This window comes from Schistosoma mansoni (assembly GCF_000237925.1).
Source record: "Schistosoma mansoni, WGS project CABG00000000 data, chromosome 3 unplaced supercontig 0124, strain Puerto Rico, whole genome shotgun sequence".
Classification (NCBI taxonomy): Eukaryota; Metazoa; Platyhelminthes; class Trematoda; order Strigeidida; family Schistosomatidae; genus Schistosoma; species Schistosoma mansoni.
The window spans coordinates 865,537-890,176 of NW_017386010.1; the positions used below are offsets into that span (position 1 = coordinate 865,537).

Genomic DNA, 24,640 nt, shown 5'->3' on the forward strand with positions numbered 1-24,640 from the left:
CTGACAACGCAGAACATGCACTAACGCGGGTTCGACATACAAAATCAACCTGAAATGACATAATGGGAAAATGCATGCCCGTTAGACCACAGTCCGTATATTGTCGCTTGATAGTCTATTCACGTAGAGCTGAACACTTGCATGCGTGTCAAGACCTTCTTCAGAACGTAACATATTCGATCAGTCAAGTTGCTATGTGACCACCAGTCGAAAAGACGAGACTGTGACGGAAAGCATCAGTTCCCTCAAGATTACAGGTACACCTTGCTGACGAGTGCCAAGTAGCACGAAACCCGGGTCCAGGGTTTCCTGTTGACCACCTCCAACCACCATCTTACCTCAATATATATATGGTGCAAGCAGTGTCGAGCCACCTAGACTGGTGGCCACATTGCAACTTGATCGATAGCATTCGATCAGCACTGAAGAAGGACTTGACACGCATGACATTGATCACCACCCAGTGACCAGTCTATCCTCAGGAAATTTACTCATTTTGGCCTCACTGGAATGCACTTGACCTTTATGTCACTTCTGGTTGTTGTTGTTGTCTACACACTCGTTAGTGCTGTTTATCGTTGTTATTGTCGAAATGTAGACATAGTTCTTCATTTTTAGCTTTGAGGTTATTTTGAAGCTGTAAATCCACCTACTCAAGAACGAAATCTAAATAAAAGTGGCATTCCTGAATAAAAATGAATGAGAAGGACGATTATCATGTGAATATGATTTTCACGCAGCGCTTAATAATAAAGAATTTTAAATTGATTGAGCGATCAATACAGAACTGAGATCATATCCAGAAAAGATCTTACACAAATTGCTTGGTTGTTAGCGAACTCAGTTTGTTGAAGTCCTTTCACTAATTTGACCTGATAAAAATCAATTGATGTTACAGCTATGAAGATCACTGCTTGTGCTTTACAGAAGCAGTTATGTTTTCAAATAATGACTTAAAGAGTTATACCTATGGTTTCGTGGTAAAACTGGATGGATTCCGAGTTTCTCTGATAATGTACCGGAGGGTCGAACCATAAGTTCATGAAATGTGACCACTAGTTTTCCCAACCATCTATATAGAATTACTCGTGCGATAAAAAGAAGTAAAAATCAAGAAGGGTGGAGAATCCAAACTAAGGTTTGGGCTGAATAATAACTGTCTAGGTAGTTTAGATACGCTCTACTGCCTAGTTGAAACCAAATCAAAGTGATTGGGTAATTGACGGTTCTACATTTCATTATAAATACAAACGTACGTTATTACCTAAAAAAATATTACCACCCAGTTACACGACCAATAATTGTTCAATCAGTAATAATCCTAAATTACAATAAACAAACAAGCTGTCAGGGAATATAAGAGAATTACCAAAAATAAACGATATTCTATCCCTTCTGAGTAGATCACATGAGTGGTTCCAATACTGGAAGAGTGCCTCATTTTGCAAACAGAAGTGCATAACTTCAGTCAGTGCAAGCAACACGACCAAAGAGGGAGCAAATCAATATGGCTGCCTCAAAAACTAAGTACCAACTAAAACAACATAAATGCAGTTCAGGAAGAAACAGCGAAACTCAGTGAAGGCGCGAGGATAATAAAAACTATAACGAAATACAAATCTTCCCATCTCAAATGGAATAAAAAATGTTAATAAAATGTACAACTGGAGGAATCAATAGGAACATATTACAAGTGCATACATGGAGAAATTCGCACACACAAAACCTTCAAAAAGGATCTTATAAGGGGCATGTATTGATTTATAGATAACTTCGTGGTTTATCAACATGGTGGTTTGAGTCAGTTATTATGGTCCGTGGAGGGGTGAGCTTAAAGATGCCACAGATATTCAGAGTTTGACAACGCCCTAACCATCAACACCTCTATAATCGAGGGATGTTAATCCAGCCAAATCCGTAGTCAGAAATGAAGGGGTTAGAAGATATTTTGGAAGTTATTGATATATCGAGAAATGTTTGATCCAAGCTGGCTAGTGAGTGCGAAAAATGCATAGCACGGAGTGCCCACTTGTGATCATGTGCAAATACGTGGTCGAGCGCCTTTAGCAAGTGTCTGTCCAGTTAAACCATTGGGATCAGCACCAATGTTGAAGACTTACAAGGCTATTTATTTCTGGGATTCGCTTACCTATACAGGAAGTTGTGTTTGGTTTCGACTGCCATGTGTTTGTTTACTTGGGCTCCGAAAGAATGTGCTGGGCAGGGCCAGTGTAGTTCCTCCTTCGGTATGCTTGTGTTTCTCACTTTTGTCCCTGAAGTCCGGAGCAGTAGAAAAAGAGATAAGTTTTGTGGACCTTAGTTTTGAAGGAATTTTAATCATCAATCCCTTCTAGGAAAAGGCTTCCAAGTGTGGCAAGGTAGTTTATTCAAGGAAAGTGCATTGGTATGTGATAATCTGACGTTGCTTGCATAAAACTGGAAAGTCTTTCAAGTAGAGTACCAGTGTGATGAATAAGGGTGAAGATAACGGGACTTGAAGTCACACCATATACATTGGAACTTAGGGGTAGATGAATGTGAGGCCGTTATCCATCTGGAACAGGAGAAGTGCTTCACGTAGGCTCAAACATGACATGGACAATGTACCAGACTGAATCGATTTAAATAATGTTGTGACAACCAACATGATCAGTAACTGTTTTTCATGGGTGAGACACTAGTTTCAGAAGGTTATTTAACAATCTTCTATATGAACTAACTTTTGCAGTGAGCAGTTTAGCCTAAGGTAGATTTATTTTATTGATTACTCAGTGTTTGAACTACCTAACAATTAAGGTGATGGCACGGCCTTTATAGAAAGAACTAAATAATTCTTAAGATTACTTGTTCAAGAGGAAGTGCAAATCAGAATCACTCCTATTACCCCTGAAAATGTGTGACAGCCTATAGTGTATTATTAAGCGCCTAATTTAACACTGGTGTTACTTAGCTCACGCGCTATGAGCGTAGCTGTTTTTATCGATGGCACAGATGCTAAACAAGTAATATTCCGACATGAAGTTAACAAAAATAGGTTACTGAGTTAAAACGATTTCTTAAGAGTTATGGGGCCAAAGTGCTAGATAGTACTGAGTGTACAGATACTAACTGGCCAGACGAGCTAATTAAATGCCTTAAATACATTGACATCTGTTGGAAAGACGAAACTATTGCTGAAGCTGGTAAAATGTTTTTAGATGATTTGAAAAATTAGATGTGAATGATGTCTTGGCAAGTGTTGCCTCCATTTTTATCCAACTTCCACCTGACAAATTAATTGATGCGGTTCATCTTTTTTGCGAAAAGTTACTTGATTTTTCTGGTGATAACACGCGAAGACATAGAAGCAAACTTTTCCCGTGGGATTGTTGTTGACTAATCTTATATTTAGGCTGAACCTTTTGTTTTGTGGACTGAATCCTAAAAGTCATCCCCGTTATGAAATATATCTCACTCTAATTGAATGTGCAGAAAAAATGGGTGTTCTGAACGAAGTAATAACTGCACCAAAGAAGGTTGGCTTAGCTTTACATATTTCACAGTTTTAGGTTGCTTCTTGGCTAAGTGAATGTGATTGCACAGTTGAGGAATGCCAGAAAGTGTGGCAAAAGTTGTATGATGCACATATTTCAATGGGTGAAAGTCGAAAAGCTATTGAAGCAATGATATATCTCCTTTCAACCTATAATGAACTAACTGCTATGGATGCCAGACAAAATGCAATAAAGTAGTATATTCCATACCATACATTCTTTCTTAGATGTATCATATCTGTGTTGCAAGATCCATCTTTATTATCGCATGATCAATTGTACGCTCTCAAACCAGTTCAATACCTGGAAGGTGAACCTGTCCATGATGTGAGTTGTAATTCGACCATAACCTTTTCAGTTCTTCAAGATATTTGTCTCTGGAGATCTGAATACATTCAGAAACTTCCTGACTAAACATCCAAACTTTTTAAATCAAAATAATCTATCTGAAGAAGCTTGTATTCACAAACTCCGACTTCTGACGCTAATGCAGTTGTCTGAGAATGTGAATGAACTTAGTTATCAAGATGCAGCTGCTCAGTTGAATCTCAAGATTGAAGAACTGGAACCATTTATAATAGAAGGTAAAGTTTCAGATGTTGTTTGGTGGTTATCTATCCTTACAAACATTTCATCTCACATGTGTCCGGTATATATATATTTATTTCATGCTATCTGTAGCTTTCTTTAAGCTTAATGTCATCTGAAATGATATTTCAAGGGTTTAACTGAAAAAGCTTTAATTCTGCATAAAAGGCTAACCCGAGAATAGTATTTAGGAATTCTTTATACCACTTGACTACCACGGTAAACTTTATGTAGATCCCAACTATAACTACTTGTTAGCTAATTTAACTTTGTCTTGTTATAACGTGACAATCTGTTCACAAAGTATTTTTAAGAGCACAGCGCTTTAAGAACTATAAAAATTATACCACATGGATGGAATCAGGAAGTAATTCCTCCCAAAATTGTCTTGTCACCTATCCTTTCTTTTTTTGATAAGAACAGGCGATGAGTTCATACCCCTAGGGTTTGTCTCATCAATGTAATGCCTCAATAAATCTTAACGATGGCCTTATTAAGCTACAAACTAAAGTATGCTTGGTTTCTTGAAAGAATAGGCTGCTTTTATTATGCTCCATCGGGATTAATAGTTTGGGAATAGATAAAATGTCGTAGCACTAGTATGGTGAGTGACCGTTGCTGCTACATTGACGTGGTGGTCGGGCTTGCCTATCGTGATGAATCAAGCAAGCTATACTGGCTGGAACAATCGTTCCTCAAGGTCCTACCATGCCAGACAGATCGGTTGAAGAGCGGTGAGACAAAAAGCAGCAAACACAAGGTCCGAAGGCGAAGTCGTACTGCTGACTGTACATTGGTGTGACGGCGGTAAGGTGTTCCCTCCAGACAACCAGTATAAAAGCGACACTGCCTTCGCACGAGGAGGGGTGGGGTTAGAAAAGGTCGACCCTAAAAATGTACACCTTGCCTTATCCCATGGATATCCATCTCCGGCGGTAAGGTCCCAACAAATACGGAGCTAACACAAAAATTACTCACAAAAAGGTCGTGTGTGACCGACCTCAAGCAGTTGTCCCTTGGGCACTGCGGTCACGCTCTCAGGCCATTAAGACCACTTCTAATCCGATTTCCTTCTCAGGTACCTCTAGAAGAACCCTCCCACGATGTGGGCAACCGGGAAGTGATAACCGTCCTCATACCTCTAACAGCACTCAAGAGCACTGTATTCAGAACATCTAATGAGACAACGTTTACTCGTTGGTCCACCTAGTTGTCAAAAATTACAGATATACAACTATACATGTTTTAAAATATCACTTTGGCGCTCTAGAAGCTGATGAATCACTACTGGGATTAGATTTAAAATTCTCATCAGTTGTGATTGCAGATTCGTAATAATGAGCATCCATTAGTCGTATCATAGTAGTTGTTCAAAAGCTAGAACGAAAGTAGGCAAAAGTTTACTTAAAAAGTGAGTGGATTGAAGCAAACATATATCAAGTGATTTGTATATTAGTTTTATTCTCCTTGAGGTCAGATATGTCATCTCTGCTTTGTAGCATAGGTTCTTTGCTCAGACATTAACTTCAAGCTTCTTACTTGTTTAAGTTTTTGGTGTGTCATAACGAAACATAGTTTACGGTTAACTCCAAAAGTTGCCAACATAAATATTTCATTGTTTCTCATTAGTTCCCCTTTAAGCAATTGTGGTCGCATTGTGTCTCGTTTATTACTTGTCCAATCAGTTAGCTTTTGGATACTATTTAGATATAATAAATTCCAATTACTTGATACATTTAATCTCACATCAGAACAGCATTTCTCACTATCTTTTTCACCCAATATTCTAATCGTATTATTGTATGACATTAACGGTTGAATAGACAGATATATAGATGTTGTACTTCAAATCGGTCGTTGGTATGTCTCAGAATCGGTTGCTTTTCGGATCTTTTTTTTTTGAATCATATTATGAATGTTTGGTATTTTTAACCATGACATATTCACTATTTATTTTGTTGATTTTGTTTTTATGCTATTTTGATATGGCAACTTAGGCTAACTTACATTTGTTCCAGACTCTACGTTGATTATAGTTCATTGATTGACTTCAGGGCTGTAAGAAAAACGAAATCACTACGAGAATTAGAAGATCGTTGAAAACACTAATATTTGTAGCAGGAAGACTGACCAAATTACTCTAAGAATCAGAGTAAATAAAATATAATCGAACAGTGTAAGGTATCGTTTAGCATAAAGTTAAGAACTTAGAGAAATATGAGGGATGAATTCACCTGTGCAAATGTCGTATCATCTGATCTTTCATCGTAGACTTGGTTTATCTTATTAATATCACCAAACCATAAATCCAAAACTAACAGTCAAAAATTTTATGGGTTGTTTCCACGCTATATTCTCACTGCTTGTAACCATTTACTAACTATACTTTATGCTGTTCAGCTTAACGGAATAAGGCAGATGCTGCTTAGACTTAAGTACCACATATCTCCACTGTTACTGTCATTCGAATTAGTTAACTGTTTGTACGCAGTAGTCTACGTCCCATATCAGGGTTGCTTGCCATGTTGTTTCATCACGTTATATTAGTGTCTCGAGGATACCAGTAATTGAACACTTATGAATTACACATGTCTTCAGTGTTCAGTAACTACCTTTCAGATGCTTTAAGCAATAAATAATGATATGTTGTCTTATGTGCCCTCCATCTTTGTAGACAAACAAATGCTTCGTTTGCTTTGTAAATGTAGATTGACGATATTCCAGTCGCGTTTTTATGTATTCCATGATCATCAGCTCTTCAACTAACTACGGTTGGTGAAACCAACAAATCTTCGAATCAACTTTGACATTACTATCAAATGTTTTAGCTTTCTAGTACTTTTTACAAGTTTAGGGCAACTACACTTTTAATAGGAATCAGTTCAGTTGCACCAGAGATTTCCTTTTTTGCACTTTATGTAACATTTGTTGAATATACTTGTTATTCTCTTGAACATAATGATGAAAACTTCCTCTATATTTATAAAATGTCATTCGTAACTGCACATATTTTCATATCATTGATCTCAGTCAGTCAGTCAACTACAACGTAGGACCAGGCACATATATTCATCGGTCCAAGTTGCCATACCTCATTAGCACAACAAGATGAATACCGAATTCATAGAAGTAGTTAATTTAGTGGTTGCATATAAGGATATAGTACAGGAAGAAAGACAGATATGGAACATTTTTAATCTCAAGGTTTAAAAGAATATAAAGAGTGTATACACCTGTGCCATTGTGAACGATTCTGAGATTGATCGCAGTAAGGTAACTCCTTCAGAAAATCAGCAGTCCTTCTGATATTACTTTCTAGCAACATGTGAAGGTAACTAGAGAAGGTTGGTTGCAAAAATAGCACACATCTTGTCCTCTGGATTCCCGGCACTAGCAGTAAGGCTTTAGGAGTACGGAGCTAAACACATTTAAAACTGAGCACTAAAAGGACTTATGTGACCGGTCTAAGGTATTTTTCCATTGAAAATTGTAATTATGCTCTCAGACCAAGGCCACTGCTAATCCAGTTTCATTTTCATGTATCTGACGAATATGTATTTTACTGTGTGAGTAGCCAGTGCTTGACGACCCACACATCTCTTACAGAAATCAAGATGACCTTGTTGATTACTGCGCTGTCTATACAACATGAATATAATATAATAACACTTTGCATTCATTTTAGCTGTACGCCAGAGAGCTGTCGCATGTAAATTAGATCAAGTTCAAAAGAAAATTCTAATAACTGGAGCATTTCCACGTACATTTGGTCGACCTCAATGGGTTAACTTACATGATACATTGGTACAATGGCGATCTCATCTTGGTACTGTACAATCTAGTTTAAGTATGATGATTCAAAATGAATCTTCTTAAATAATTATACATAACCCAATAGAAAAAGAGCATTTTTGTGCTTTGGTTTCTGATTTTTTTTGTCACTTTCGTTCATGGGGATATTTTTGATTGGTGTTTTGAAAACGTATTTTATTTAAAACGGGATAACCACTGTTATTTATTGAATAGCTTTTGTGATTATGCTCATTCGTTCTTCGCTAATGATGTTTTTAGTTGTTGCAATGATAGCAAGCTGATCATGCAGTTCAATTGGTGTAAATAATAACAAGACATTATAATATCATATAAATGGAATGTTGCTGGAGTGTATTTTTTTTAGACAGAGCGTATCTACCAGAAACTAGTGATTTCATCACAGTGTTGAATCACATTTAGTCTCTAAGTTATTTGTATTGTATCTAATACAAATTATTTTGATTTTCATTCGATTATACCAAGTAGAAATTTCAGTCTTGTCCGTAGAATATTAACCAATAACTGGCTTGACAATTAGATTTGGCTTTGTGGTTTGGAAAATCGGAGAAAGATACCTAGTTTCCCGGTATTTAATCGTAAATATCTTTGAAACACTTGTCACATATAATTGAACGAACAAATTAGTAATGCCGACGTTAAACATAGGGTACTAGGTAAGGGTGGAAAATCGTTTAATGACAATAAATTTTCATCAACCAAGTTAATTGGGATATATGTTAAGTATGCACAACTACCGTCTACCTCGACGTTTGTCGCCGACTGGCATCGTCGAATGCAATGGGATTTAACTGATAACCATATAGATGATAGGAGTGTGGCTCCCTAAGAAAACCATCTGCTTTAGCTTAGGCGCCCGGGCAGTATTCCAGCCCCCACACAAATCAAATGATAGAGTGTGGCGCATATATATTTAGTGCCTCCTTGTAACAATGTGTTCAAATAAACAAATAAATGTACATCGGTTATCATGACAGATCTTTAAACTATATGCATTAAAGTCATAAGATAGACAATCAACTGGGGATCGATATGTATAAATCAGAAGTGCAGTGTGAGCAACATAATATTTAGAAAATCTACTTTAAAAAAGTAGGAAGCTAAGTCATCAAACTCCTTTTATTTCCTGTTTAGAAAAAGTGCGTTTCCTCTGTCTTCATATATTCTGTTTGTCAGTGCGTAATAATTTTCTCTTACAGATCTAGTAGATCCTCTAGTCATCTCTCTTTTACCCGATAACTAAATGAAATTAGGTCTAGGTGATACGGTTGTTGACATCCCATAAAACACTGGCTTCTATGAACAATAAACAAAAATAATCTCTGTCTTAATTAGCTGCAAAGTGGACAGCCCTGGCTAAATTAACTTAATATTACCATTTCAAACAAAATTTACTCATTGTCTTTGAGGTTATTGGTCGAGTCGCAACTTATGAGGGATTGTCATTTGGATTGGGGACCTTTAGTGGTGTCTATCAGAGTTTACTAATATCGTCATTTGGAAATTGCGTAAGACTTTATCTTTAGTATTTTTAGTAGTCAATATTGTGTAAGGTTTTGCGTTATTTTATCGAAATGTGCTGGTCTGTTAAATAATTTTAGCATAATTATAGTCGAAATATATACCTAATGTAATGATTTGGTGCTACGTATTACATATATCTGTCAGCATAAGTAGTATACACCACAACGTCACAGTATAATTCACTCTTTTTACAAGGTGAATAAAGATATACAAGTTGGTTTCAATATAATTATAATGCAGTTGTTCTGTCGTAGAAGCACTTTATATTGTTCGAACATACTTTGTGTGTAATTATTTGGAAGACGGTAAACCTTCCAAGTTAAGCTCTGATAAAGAATAGACTACTTCTCTAAATAAAGTGATGGTGCCCTGTGAATTTATCAACATTTAATAAGCAAGCTTTCTAATCTCAAAAAATTTAACTACCTATAAATTATCTCCCGCAAGTACTAGGAGTTTACGTCTAAACGAAATCTGTACCAACGTTGAGTTGTAACTGAAAATGTGCTGAACTTACTCAATATCTGAACTAAGATATTTTTAATTACTGATTAAAACTTACAGTAGTATACTAAGTGCAAATTGAAATAACCTTGAACAAAGTCAATTTCCATAAACCAGTACACTTAACCACAAGACAACAAATTTGTAGTCAGTTGAATTCTTTCTATTGACAGTTTAATGTAAGCGAAAATAACCGGGTCATATAATCATGTGTGCATATTAACTTGGTCGTACAGATATTTTCCAGTTGTCCACTACTCAATACTCATGAGTTATGTACATAGATTATCTAAAATGTGTTGATTTACGATGTCCATCCATAATATAAGGTTTCAAAACGTAATTTTAGAATCACTGCCTCATTGTTGGATAAGTACTGAAAATAGTATATTAGTTCTCTACTTGGATAAACGATAATCTTAAAAGGTTTTGCTCATTTTCCCGTCCTGTTTATCGAAGTTATACTCCATAAGTTGATTGATTCATGCAGCTTAGAATTCTTTAATATCGTACAGATCATAGTTCTATTATTTCATGTGATAAAAGTATGTTGGGAGATGATTTAAGTTATTTTACCGAATAATATGTTGGAGTTAGATAGTGAATCCTTGTTTTATAATTATATAATTATGCCTCCCGACGCTAGACTAGTGGTATTACTTGACTGTAAAGCAGCATTCAATTTCGTAGTTTGGCAGGCTTTATGGCAGTGTCTTATTGAAAGTACATAAATCTTATAAAGCCTCTCTACTAGAAAATTAGCAGTCGAGTCAGAGCTTACGGTGAAGTACCATCGGAAATGATAGCATCAATCGTTAGTCGTCATGGTTGCTCATTTCACTACTTCAGCTTAAATCCATCATAGACATTCTTGTAGAATTAAAGCTTTACAGAGGTTGATCTATCTGAAAATATACTTATTGTTGCAGATCACATAGCTCTGTTAAGTGAAGACCATTGCAAAATTTAGAATCTTCTGATCGTCTTGAGCAATAATACAAAGAAGTCTGAGATGTGTTTCTGCCACTGTAAATGAGAAATATTACTTGAATACCCAGTCTATTTAACGTTGAATCTAATAATAGAAGGTGAGGAAGTTGAGTACGTTCACCAACTCACATTGTCATAAAAGATTCCCGACTCCAAATAAGTCATTGTGTAGGTATTGTTATACAGAAAATAAGTCTTTTTCTTTGTTTTTCCAGTCGTTTCATGTTAGTGAATAGTAACTGTTGTAGAGTTTTGATTTAGTACAAGATTTCTATGTTTTCAAAGATGTTGAGTGTTCAAACGATTTACTTAGTAGTGTACCAAATAATAATTATAATGAAAATAACAAACTAAGATACATTGTACTATTGTTTGTTTGAATCTTCCCATTGATGTTTAGAACTGCAACTGGTCAGTCTCTAATTGGCATATGTGCATATTGCCTCGTTATAGCCTTAATTCACAAGCATTATAAGCAAAGATGGATAGTAGCTGGATTCCATTACTAGCCATTATTCATCTTTACTTATAAGATACATTGTGTTGTATTTAAGGAATAGTAATTATTCAATGAAATAACTTGAGTGTTAGATATGACATGCTTCAATAAAACTCTGTCCATGAACAGATAGGCTATTATTTATTTGAAACAATGAATTAGACAGTTTCTTGATAATGTCTGACTCCATGAGGTATTTCCTGGAGTTCTAGTGAGAAGCAGTAACTAGTGGAGTTCAACCAGGTCTGTTGGGAGATATCAAATCACTGAAGACATTGGTGAAATGGTTGCTCAACTTCGTAGATTGGTTCCCTAGTCCATTAATTACTGTTCCCCCTACTCACAGCCACATTTGGCCAAATCTTGTACAAATGTTATTTTCTATTTTATGATACGATATGGTCAGTTTGTTTGGTATATAAATCCAATGTGTTTGAGAATACTGGTTCATATTTCAAAGGCTGTTATTGGTGTTCTGGACTTAACTGGTTGGGATAAGCAGATAGCAGGACCGAGTAATGCTCTAGACTATTTATACGGTTTTCGTGTATCACTGGTCCGATCGATAAATTCGCTGCTCTCCATTTGGCGGTCTTATCACGTTCATATTATTAAAGAGGGTACTCAATCACTCGATATAACAAGTTTAGAGTTTATTTCACTTAGAAATATACATATTTAAGAAAACAATAAAATTACTTTCTTTTTCTTGGTATGTAAAATTATGGGGAATTATTGAGTTAACCTGGAATTGACTTTAGTTAGACAGTCATATTTCTGTGAACAAAATTGACAGATATTAAAGTTTTATCATTTGAGATCGTAAAAGTGATCAGTGACATCCTATTAAGAGATGATACACATTTTATAAAGTCTTCATTTGTACTAGTAATCTACTCAAAGTTTATATTTAATAATTAACAACTGAAATATATTAAGAATGCCAACTTACATTACATATTTCACCCAATAACAAAATGAAGGTGAGATTGTATGTAATTTGTTTTGGTTAATTTACAATGTTTTCCATTTATCTTCTTTTATATACTCTCCTTTAGTACAAATGTGCTTAACTTATCGCCGTTTGGATTGTTATTCGTTTAATCCGGTTGGCAATTTTCTAGAAAAATTTTTTTCTGTGTAAAAAGTGGGGTTGCCAACCTCATGCCTAACCCTCTTCTTTTACCCTGGCTTAGGATCGGCAGTAACACTAGAAGAGCTATAGGTAGAGTAAGTTAATTAAACGCCTTTATCAAAAGTCACTACAGTCAGACTTCAATAACTTAATCTATGATTCTATAACTATACATCATTCTCGAGATCATTATCACATTCTTCTTAGTTTTTATATGATTTTAGTAAACCTAATTCATTAACCTATAAAGTGATTATGTACAGATGACTTTCTCAAGTTTAATTAATTAATAATCACTGTAATAATGAAATTAGTAGTTTGTAAACATAAACAATATTTTAGGTTCAGTATTTTGTTAACATTTAATGTTAAAGATTACACAAAGTAAACAATTATAGTAGTATAGTTTCCAAATTTAACTAGTAGATAATATAGGTAACATTATTGAATGCCAAGAAACATACCTCGATAGAATAGTTGAGTTAGTTTAAAATGATTTTTCTTTTATTTCGTCAACTTATCAGTTTACTATCTGTTACCTTTAGATTATTATTTGACAAAATTGGATGAAATGAGCATATTTGGCAAATGAATATCAGTAAAATGTTGACTTAATATTTCATCTACTAAACTATTTAGCAAAATACAGAAAATCGTATCAGACAGAATACTTTAGTTCTAATGTGATGTATGGTTTGAATAATTTTTTCTGGTTAGCGAGGATTGGTAAAGCAAGAGCAGCATATCTACAACTGAAGAACATCAGGAATTCAAAACAATTGTCAATTAACACCAAGATCAGAATTTTCAATACAAATGTCAAGACAGTTCTACTGTATGGGGCGGAGACGTGGAGAACTACGAAAGACATCCAGAAGATACAAGTGTTTATTAACAGTTGTCTACGCAAGATACTTCGGATCCGTTGGTCAGACACTATCAGCAACATTCTACTGTGGGAGAGAACAAACCGGATTCCAGTGTAGGGAGAAGCGCTGGAAGTGGATAGGACACACATTGAGGAAATCACCCAACTACATCACAAGGCAAACCCTCACATGGAATCCTGAAGGCCAAAGGAGAAGAGGAAGACCAAGGAACACATTACGCCGAGAAACGGAGACAGACATGAGAAGAATGAACAAAAACTGGATAGAACTAGAAGGGAAGGCCCAGGACAGAGTGGGTTGGAGAATGCTGGTCGGCGGCCTATGCTCCATTGGGAGTGACAGGCGAAAGTAAGTAAGTACTGTGATGCATGTTACTGATGTTGACAGGTATAAGTAGTGATTATCACCAATCGAACGTGAAATGCCTGATGGAAGAAGGTTGAGAAAATCAAAGAGAAGAGAAGAGAAACAGAGATTGATTGGTATAGAAGCGAAGGAATAACAAAATCTGAGATGATTGATGTATATTTTGGCAAATGAATAATTTACTGTATAGTTCTCAGGTTTTACCAAGATATTCTGTAATTTTGTACTCAAATACATTTGGTTGCCCAGTCCTGTGTTCTCATTCACTACATTACGAGTAATACATGCATATATATATATATATATATATATATATATATATATACCATGATCGTAGCGAGTGTCCACTTCATTACTAGCTAAGAAATTTGAGTTCTGGTTTCATTGATTTACTAAATATTGATCAGTTCATAATCTCTATTAAAACTCAACATTCTCCATAACCCTACAGTGATAATAATCATGTACTCACTAGTGACTAGGTTTGAGAGGTAAATCTAGAAGTTCCACTAAGACAGGTTCTCTAGCTGCTATGTAGACTATCAAATAGTTTACAGATAATTTCAATATAATTGTTTCAAGGAGCATTGATAGATTAAGCGTATCCGGTGCTCATAGACTAAGGTTTGTAAACATTCTTACTATAAGAAAACCAATGCAGAATAATTCGTTGTTTTATTTTCTAGATTTGGCCTGTATCCCAGTAATTAGGTAAGAAGCTTAAATGTAGTTAGTACTCATATTAATTACCACTTGTTCCTAATCGATTTTCACTTATCATGTATGAATGTGATCAGAAGTTGAAGTGGTTTCACATAGTGTATTTAAATTTTCCGTGTAAGATCCTTAAGGATAATATGTTTAATCGTATCGAGAATGTTACTACTGATGTAATTTTACGAACTCACAAAAACTGATACATATACTGTATTGTGGTGTGGTCTACTTATATCCATATAAGTAGTATATGGTGATGGTCAGACATAGAATGTATTTTGGGAGAAGATCGATAAGGAAAGAACAGAAACGAAGCGCAATCGGTACGAAAATGTATGAACAATGAAATCAGAGAAGACGGACTGATATTTGCAGAAGGAACAGTTAAGATTGAGACAACTGATTGTTATTTTGCAAATTAACTATTCACTCTATGGTTATCAGAATTTAGTGAGATAGTCTGTAATTTATGCTTAAATACATTCGATTGTCCCCAGTCGTGTTTTGTACACTACGGTATGACCACGATCTACCACAAATAAGTAATCCCGCTATGTAATCAACTACGTCATACGTGATAGAAAACTACTTGATGACTCTATGGTTAATTTCTGCAACGTAAAGCATATGACAACAGTTATTAAATGAAATGAAAGCTCATGAAAACAGTCATAATTATAAAAGTATAAACCAAGAGTTTATTGATTATACAATAAAACGTATATGAAGTAATTATGGGTAGAATATTTCTTCAACTTCTACCTTTCACACTTATTTACATCAGTCAAACAGAAGCTGTACGATTATGAGCCCCCAAATGCCCTGGAACGGCTGAGAGTGGGGAGGGTCCTCTCTCACTCTCGAAATGCTCTCATATGGCCAAGCGTATATAGCCTCTCCCAGGAAAGTCCTACTCACTGCCTTCTCGCATCACGGGTGTTGTTTACGAAAGTGAGAGGACGAAAAGCGAATGTCCGACGCTTTAACCGGGTCGGTGGATACGGAGAGCTCACCTAGGGGAGTTGGAAAACCCTGATTCCAAACCAATGGTGCACATGGACCCCAGTATCCTGAGGGAACAAATGGCATATGAATCAATCGTTGGTCACCAGTTACCATGGGACTGCATCTCCTCACGATGCTCCACTGCCTTATGGATCAGATCCTTAGGTAGAAGGCTCCGGGTGTGGCCCCCTAAGGAAACCACTAGCTTCGGTTTGGGAACCTGGGCGGTATCGCAGCCCTCACACAAATCGAATGAGATTTATGCGGAGCATATTTATCTGATGCTTCCTTGTACCAATATTTATGTGTTCAAATAAATAAACTGGTTATGAACTAAATGAAAGATTCTTATAACTCTTACAACAAGGATGATCATACAAAATCAGTGTTCATTCAATGAGCTAACATTATATTACCATACAAAGAGAATTATTGAAATATTTTCGTCCAGTTTTGATGATAAGTTCATTGAAAATAAAGATCCCTTGATTGACTTTTGGTTGTTTTGTTTTTTGGTATACTGTAATAAGGATTGTGACAGTGAACTCATGGCAAACAGTATCTAACTAATGTACAATTTTACAATATCCTATAGATTAAAATATGAAATACTATCGTAGATGAAATAGGTATCATATTTGCTACGTCAAGCCCACATAGCGTATTCTAGCTTCCGGACAGGCTAATTTATTTACTCTTCTTCAGTTACACTTTGACCTTGTCAATTTTTTGCCTATCAACCTTGACTGTTTTTATGCAAGCGTAAGTTGTATCCATTCCCTATCTTACTCATTACATGTATGCAACTTATTTTTGTCTGATTGTAAATATCGATTCACGCTTCGCCAAAATCGAGTTAGTCTACTCGCGTCATTTTGTTTGGCTTCGCTTTCCGGTGAACGATCATACGAAATATACGTATTCAAAAATCCATTCTCGTATTTGACTTATTTAATTCCGTTATTCACCAACGCAATTTAAGTCGATGATTATGTAGATGGCGTCGAGTCTCGATTGACTATTATCCCCACTACAGTAAGATTACGCGCCTGAAATCGACTTGTTTCCTTTGATAGTTCGCAAACCAGAAGGCTGTAACTGGTCCAGATAAAGTATATTTACTGGCTATCTTGTGGTATCGAAAGAATACCGAGACGTGCCAACGAGTATAGGCAATAAGGGCAGAAAGTAAGAAAGTTCGAGCGAACAAGGCGGACGACCGAACGAAAAGTGATTTTGGTACAGTTAAACAACAACGAGTACAGTACATTTGGTTATAATAATAATTGTTTCCATTATACCAATCGCGTTCTCGTCGAGAAAAGCAGGTCACTGCAATTATATGCGAGGATTGGCGACGTGTATAAGTCGATAACGATAATCATACGATCCAAATGGAGTCAGATTAAGGGCCACTAAAAGAGAACAAATACAAAACTGAATCGAATTAACAAAAGAATATATAGGACGAGGGAATAAAGCAGCATATTTTATCAAAATTAAAATAAGTCAGACTATGTCATGTCATTTCAGTCAAGGTGATTTATTAAGAGAAATGTTTATATGTAAGCTAGTGGGTGTTTAGAAGATGTGATAATTGTCAATACAAACGCATGGTTCAATTTTTGTGTATTTGTTAGTGTTGTGAAAATTAAAACAAGATTAAGTACATTATTTGGATAGGTAGTTCACATTGGATAGATAGATAAGCCTTCCTTCCTACTGAACTTAGTCAAATTTAGCAATGTATATAAAGCAACAGTGTGGTGTGTGCTACTGATATCGATTGATATAAGTAGTATGTATCATCAATCAAAAGTGAAATATCTGAAGGTAAAAGGGTTAAGAAGATGAAAGAGTAGAGAACGAGAACAGTGAATTATTGGTGTAGAAATGAAGGAGCAATGAAGTCTGAGACGATTGATTAACATTTTGCAAATGAAGTATTTACTGTATATGTCTCAGATTTCACTAAGAAATTCGGTAATTCTCTGTTGGAACACGTTTGGTTGTTCTCATGTATGTTCTCGTCCAACGATAGTAACACTTTTTGGGATAATTTTGATGTTACTTATAGGGGATGTTATGACTGATGAAAATAGCATAGTATTTTTATTCTGCATTTAATTTGGAAATTCTTCAGTTCTACAGGATTATTACCAGGCTTTTCATTTGTAACATGAATATTCTTGAACACGAGTCCTTATTCTTTTAGGATAGAAAGAATCACAATAAACCCATTCTATGATGAAAACACAATTTCGTTTCGAGGTGAAACAAATCACTTTCTCGATTTCAACTAAAGAGTTTCAGAGTGTTGATTGGTTTATAGAAAACTTCATTACTGGACAATTTCGCTTTTTTATTTCTTTATAATGAACAGATACTTTTCAATAATTCATGAGTCTTGAATAGTCTAATTACCTGCAATCGGATATACTTTCATGAAATACGATGACATAAAAACATACGGGTATTTTTATTGCCCCCAAATGCCCTAGTACGGCCGAGAGTGGGGAGGTTAGCTCTCCCTCTCGAAATACTCCCGCATGGCCGCGCGAATATATAGCCTCTGCCAGGGAAGTCCTACTCATTGCCTTCTCGTGGCGGGGGTGTTGTTCACGAAATTAAGAGGACGAAAAGCGAATGTCCGGCGCTTTAACCAGGTCGGTGGACACGGAAAGTTCACCCATGGGAGTTGGAAAACCCTGATTCCAAACTAATGGTGCACATGGGCTGGCTCCACTATCCTGAGGGAACGAATGGCGTATGAATCAATCGTTGGTCATCGGCTACCATGGGACTGCATCTCCTTACGATGCTTCACTGCCTTGTGAATCAGATCTTTCGGTCAAAGTCTCCGGGTGTGGCCCCCTAATAAAACCACCTGCTTCAGTTTGGGCAGCTGGACAGTATCACAGCCCTCACACAAATCAAATGAGATTTGTGTGGCGCATATTTATCTGGTGCTTTTTGTACCAATATTTATGTGTTTAAATAAATAAATAAATAATAACCTATCACTACAGGCTATTGTCAAACTATATCATCTCTATAGTGAACATCAAAGTGTTTATTCGTGTTCGACTGTTATGTATGCTCGTAATTAGTAAAAATTCTAATGATAAAAAAAATCACTGTAGAGACTGTGTATCGCCACGAGAAGGCAGTGAGTAGGACTTTCCTGGCAGAGGCTATATATGCGTGGTCATATGAGAGCATTTCGAGAGGGAGAGCTGACTCTCCGCACTCTCGGCCGTACCAGGCCATTTGGGGGCATTTGGGAATATTCATAACGTGTAATCATATGTAGCTGATTGGAATCATAAAATTATTTGAAACATTCTAACATATCTGCTATCACTTCATATATGAATGTTAGTTGTTAAATGATTTTAATGCTATCTTAAAGTTGCTAACTAATTCACCTTGTCAACAGGTTATTCGTTAATACTCTTTATGGGTCATAACTCCCCCTGTAGCTACTGCTGGTCCCAAGCCCAGGTAAAGGAGGAGGGTTGGGCATGGGGTTAGCGACCCCATCCCGTAGAAAACCAACTCGCTAAAAAAACGCTATCCAGAAAAATTTATTCAAACCATTTAAACTCTGCCCTGGGAGTTGAAGGAATAATTATGACGTCTCATGATGAAAGCCGAGTTCCTTCGGAAGTCGTGAGGCCGATGCACTTTCTAACAACCAGATCGACAATTTTTATAGGTACATGGAATGTCCGGACAATGTGGGAGACCGGAAGAGTCTTACAAATTTCTGCAGAAATGAGGAAATACAAGCTGAAGGTGCTTGGAATTAGTGAAACACATTGGACGCAGGTAGGACAACAGCGACTATCTTCAGGAGTTTATGGGTCATATTCCCACTTATATCTAAACGTTTCTTATCAAGTGACTATTCAGTTAGTGACAACATGATTATCTCGATCAAATAGACAAAAATTATATAATCAGAAAGGAGTTTTGTGGATATGATAGTAATTTGATAGTTGATCGTCGAAGCGCACTGTTGAGGAGTCCCATAATAGGACGAGTTGGCCGTCCAGTGTTTCCAGGTTTTCCATGGTGGTCCAGCTTTAATTGACTCATGATCTCAACTATTAAAAATTATGTAACTCAAAAAGTGTTGTCATTGTTTGTAAACTAATGCATTATGTTCCTGAGAAATTCCTACTTAAATAAAAGCGTGACTGTATGTTTAACAAAAAAATTCATTATACAATGTACAATATTATCAGTTTTAATTTTCATAACTTGTGGCAATGAATGTGTGTTGTATGCTACTTATATTGATAGATATAAGTAGTATGTAGTAACAATAGGAAGTGGAATATATTCAGAGAAGATTAGGAAGATTCAGTTGAAAAAAAAAACAGAAAGTGATTGTAACAACAACCAAAATGAAAGAGTCATGAAGCATACAGAGGACAACTGATGGAAGATATGCAAATTATGTATCTAATGTATAGTCTTCATTTTGTATCAAAGTAATTTGTAATTTTACATTAAAGAATTAGTCAATCGTCCTTACTTGCGCTATCGTTCACTTTAAATGTATGTCTCTATGCCGTTATTTAATCATCTGCCTTTAATTCGTAGTACTGTAGTGAACGAGAACACAAGTGGGAATAACTGAATGTATTTGAATATAAGATTACAGAATCTCTTAGTGAAATCTGAGAACCGTACAGTAAATACTTCGTTTGTAAAATATCAATCAGTTGTCCCAGATCTGATTGTTCCTTCGTTTCCATGCCAATCTTTCTCTGTTCTCGTTCTCTTTTGTTCAGTCTCTTTAACCTTCTTCGACCAGGTATTTCACTTTTGATTTATGCAACATACTACTCATCAGGATGATACACCACAGTACTATCTTCAAAATTATCACTAAATGTTACAAATCATAATTTGATCACTATTGAGGTTCTCGGTATATTTTACAAAATAAATGGTACTAAATATAGCTGTTCGTGTTATGTCGTACAACGGTATATCTATTTCAGTAAATACTGCTTATTATGATTCATTTACTCAGTTGACATTGACATCACAGTATCATCTTAACAGTTAATAATTTTTCCTTGTATAGGGCAGATTGGATAAACTATAGAAATTTCATAATTTAATTTGAACAAGTTGATCATTGGTTACCTGCTCAATGGTCCAGAGATTAAGCGTAGCTACGTGAGGTCGAAAGTACCAATTTTACGCGACCATTAAGGTTCAAGAATGAGCACTGATGAGGAGTCTCATGCATAGACTTGTACATAGCTTGTACACTGATTCCTGGTTTATATTGATTATCTAGTCAGAATCACCTTACAGTTTTAGCAATGAAAAGAATTTCTAATATTTCATTATGTTGAATGAGCACATTCCTGATAATTTTAAATGGGTGTGTCTGTTAAATTACACCTACATAACATTCAAGTTATTCATTCAGCTGTCCTTTTATCAAAATGATAATTATGGTCAACCATAATCAGATTTAAGTAAATAACTATGGACAGAATAATTAGATTGATAATGAGCTTATGATAAGACTACTATTGACCTGTAGTTGTGGTATAAAAGAAGCATCAACGGTATTCTTTCTTCAGAAATAGTAACATAATATTTCATGGCACACTATTGTATACACAACTTCTTTCTATTACTGTGTATACTGATACAGAAAGGTAAGTGTTTTGAAGCATTTGTGTTAATACTATTTACCTTAAATATACTTGGTAGATTAATGTATTGAGTTATCCCAGTTGATGGTTTTCACTATATGATATTGTAGTTACGTTATATTGTATGTGCCTCATTAATGATCATAAGTAATCTTTAATAGCAACGAACGATTTTTGAACATTTATACTAGAATACTTCTTAAAACATTGATAGGATACAAACACTGTTGATCGTTCATCAAGAGTCAAAAATATGACAATAAAAGCTCTCACAGTAAACTATCTACATTACAGAACCTAAAACCATTGAAAATAAGTGATAGATATAAATCCGTACCGTATGAACATTCTTTCAATTATGCTTAGTTTGTTTGGTAAAATGCATCATCAGAAACCTGACTTTCAGTCAAACTGTAATGTAGTTGAATTCGACTATCAAAATCACTGATTGATCAGAGCTAAGTAATCTCGGAAGACTAGGAAGGAGAAAGCAGTTGTTTTGTTCTGGTATTAGACTCTTAAGGAGTGTGCATCCATACCCTCATAATGGACCACACTCAGGAGATTCAGTCCCATGTGTGAGCTCTTAACCTTTAAATTACTGAGCCATAACCCAAAGTTTTACATAATTAAATTCAATCCATTCGCAATAGTACCGCAGAAATTTTCTGAATGTCATCATCAGTGGAGTTTCATATATGATGCGGTTACCTGGAAAGGTCGTATTCATAATTTTCATATAGGATGAAACAGCAACGTGACTGCTGTACTGGTGTTTTATAGTTCGCACCTAGGCGAATAAACTTTACTCAGGATCTAGAATCCAAATGTATATGTGCGGTAAAAGTGTTCCTGAAACTTTATCTAAATGCTAAATAAGTACTATCTTATACAAACACTAACGATACAACTAAATGGGTCACATAAGAAAGATTCAATCATTTGGGTCGATTATGATTCGATAACAACAACAAACAGTATGAATTAATATTTGATGGAATGAAAGGTCGAACGGAACACTTGTTTTCTGTACTATGACAAAATAGCTATCCTGTCGAGTGGAACCATAATCATGAGCAATGCAAATCCTACAGCAAAACATCAATGGGAAGATCCAAAAAAACAATACTATGAAAAATACTAAATCTCCACAAAACCCCTTCTGATAATTAATACTAAGTAAATTTTAACTTCACCTCACTGCACAAGCAAGTGGCTATCAGGATTCAGTGGCCGAGTGGATAACGCGATGGCGTTTGAAGCGAAAGGTACTGTGTTCGAGTCCCAGAGTGAACATCAACTCTGAGATGCATGTACATCCAGCTGACGAGTCCCAAATAGGACATGGTGACGCGCGTCCTGGATTCCACTGCTAGCCACTATCCATCTTTGCTTACCATACTTTTGAATTTAGGCTATATCGAGGCAATACGCACAGTATGCACATATGTCAATTAGAGACTGACCAGTTGCAGTCCTAAAAACATCAATGGGAAGATCCAAACAAACAATACTAAGTAAATTTTAATGATTAAGTTTATTTTTGTGTAATCTCCACACAGTAAATATCATAATTCATAATACTAAAAATATCTGATTGTATCTTATTGGCTGAATAGTAGCCTACGAATAAATATCCCACAACCAGTCATTGTTTGAATGAATTCCAATCACGTTTTATGTACCTTCTAATATAGATATGATGTATTCGTCTTATTATAAACTGATTATTATAACTTTTTGTCACTAGTTAGGGATTGTATTAGTGATTAGGTTCTCAAACACTAATCATCATTCAATCACACTTTCCACTTATATTCGGGTGGTAAATAAAATTTCTATACAAATGCACATATTATAAGCAAAGATGGATAGTGACTAGCAGTGGAATCCAGGACTCTATTTGAATGTATCTGAATCTCAGAGTTGATGTTCACCCAGGGACTCGAACCCAATACCATTCGCTTCAAGAGACATTGCGTTATTCACTTAGCCACTAGGTCCTGATAGCTACTTGTTTGTGTAATGGGGTGAAGTCTTGGACATCAAGTAAACAATACATATTGTTAAACTAGATGACGTGAATATTCTGCTCATACTGTACAGACCTTCTAGTTAAGAAATTTTATCGATAATATTTATTTACTATGCGAATAAAAAGTTGACCATTTGGACTTTCCTGGTTTTAAGAATTGAAATGCTCAAAAATTATTGAAAATATTGAAGACAGTGCCAAATTTTATGAAGGTTAGTAACTCTTGAAACATTTTGGTTTCTAGACAATGTAAAGAAAAAAATTATTTTAACTCAGAATTCATTCCAAACAATTTTAGGGTATTTGAGATAACAACTTTGTAGTTTTATTATCAGTATATAACCTGAATATGTTGAATTGCTGAAATGAAACCATCTCAGTTTACATAACTGTAGAGTTTTACAATATATATCAACAGTTTACCTGTAACAAAAGACATTATTATCTTGAATGAATGTAGTGTATAAGTAATGATGGACAGTGGCTAGCAGTGGAATCCAGGACGCGCGTCACCACGTCCTATTTGGGACTCGTCAGCTGGATGTACCTGCATCTCAGAGTTGATGTTCACTCTGGGACCTCAACCCAGTATCATTCGCTTCAAACGCCATCGCGTTATCCACTTGGCTACTGAGTCCTGATAGCCACTTGCTTGTGCAATGGGGTACATTATGCACATATGCCAATAAGCGACTGATCAATTGCAATCCTAAAAATTAATGGGAAGATTCAAACAAACGATACCAAGTGAATTCAATTTAGTGTATGTTTAGTATGGAGAATGTTTTGGATTGAGTAACAACCCCTATTACGTAAAGTGTTGAATAATTTCTACTTATGAAATGTCAGTGTGGTATCTAATGTAAGTGACTCAACATTATAATTAATATCGCTCTATATTAAGTGGTTAGGGATAATAACAAAGATATACTGAAAACAGGTTTCATACTTGTAAGTCATATACGTGTACACTTATGAGTGAACTGAGGAAATATTAGGATTTCATTTCTCAAAAAGCAGTAATCTTCCTTGTACACCGAAATCTTCCCTCTACCTATATTATCTATTAATAATAGAGATCCCATTATCATGTCATTCAAAATTGATGATAGTTTACAAACGAATTTACATAGTGGCTGCTAGTCTAGATCACCGAGATATCGATGTTTCCGGTCCCAAAGCAAACATTAGTTCTATAAAGAAAAATTATTATTTCGTTATAGCAAGTATTCAGCTACCAGATTATTGAACACATAAGTCTTATTTGGAAATTTCAACTTCAAGATAAGATAAGACAAACGCAGTATATGTCAACATATTGTGTTCTACAAATCAA

At 35.5% G+C, this 24,640-nt stretch overlaps 1 protein-coding gene and 1 non-coding gene across 2 annotated transcripts; both read left to right on the forward strand.

Annotated features, from left to right (window-relative positions):
* Positions 1 to 2,898: 2,898 nt before the first annotated feature.
* On the forward strand, positions 2,899 to 8,271 carry Smp_029410 (dendritic cell protein, putative). Its single transcript, XM_018791275.1, is given in 9 exon segments — positions 2,899 to 3,002; positions 3,035 to 3,182; positions 3,215 to 3,359; positions 3,392 to 3,515; positions 3,549 to 3,565; positions 3,570 to 3,727; positions 3,761 to 3,860; positions 3,892 to 4,117; positions 7,807 to 8,271. Coding segments are annotated over 6 exon segments (744 nt in total). The 5' UTR covers positions 2,899 to 3,002; positions 3,035 to 3,182; positions 3,215 to 3,359; positions 3,392 to 3,463; the 3' UTR covers positions 7,998 to 8,271.
* A 14,221-nt stretch (positions 8,272 to 22,492) lies between these two features.
* On the forward strand, positions 22,493 to 22,564 carry Smp_tRNA_00219_Pseudo_TTG.1.1. The gene has a single exon. It is a non-coding gene (tRNA).
* The last annotated feature ends 2,076 nt before the right edge of the window (positions 22,565 to 24,640 follow it).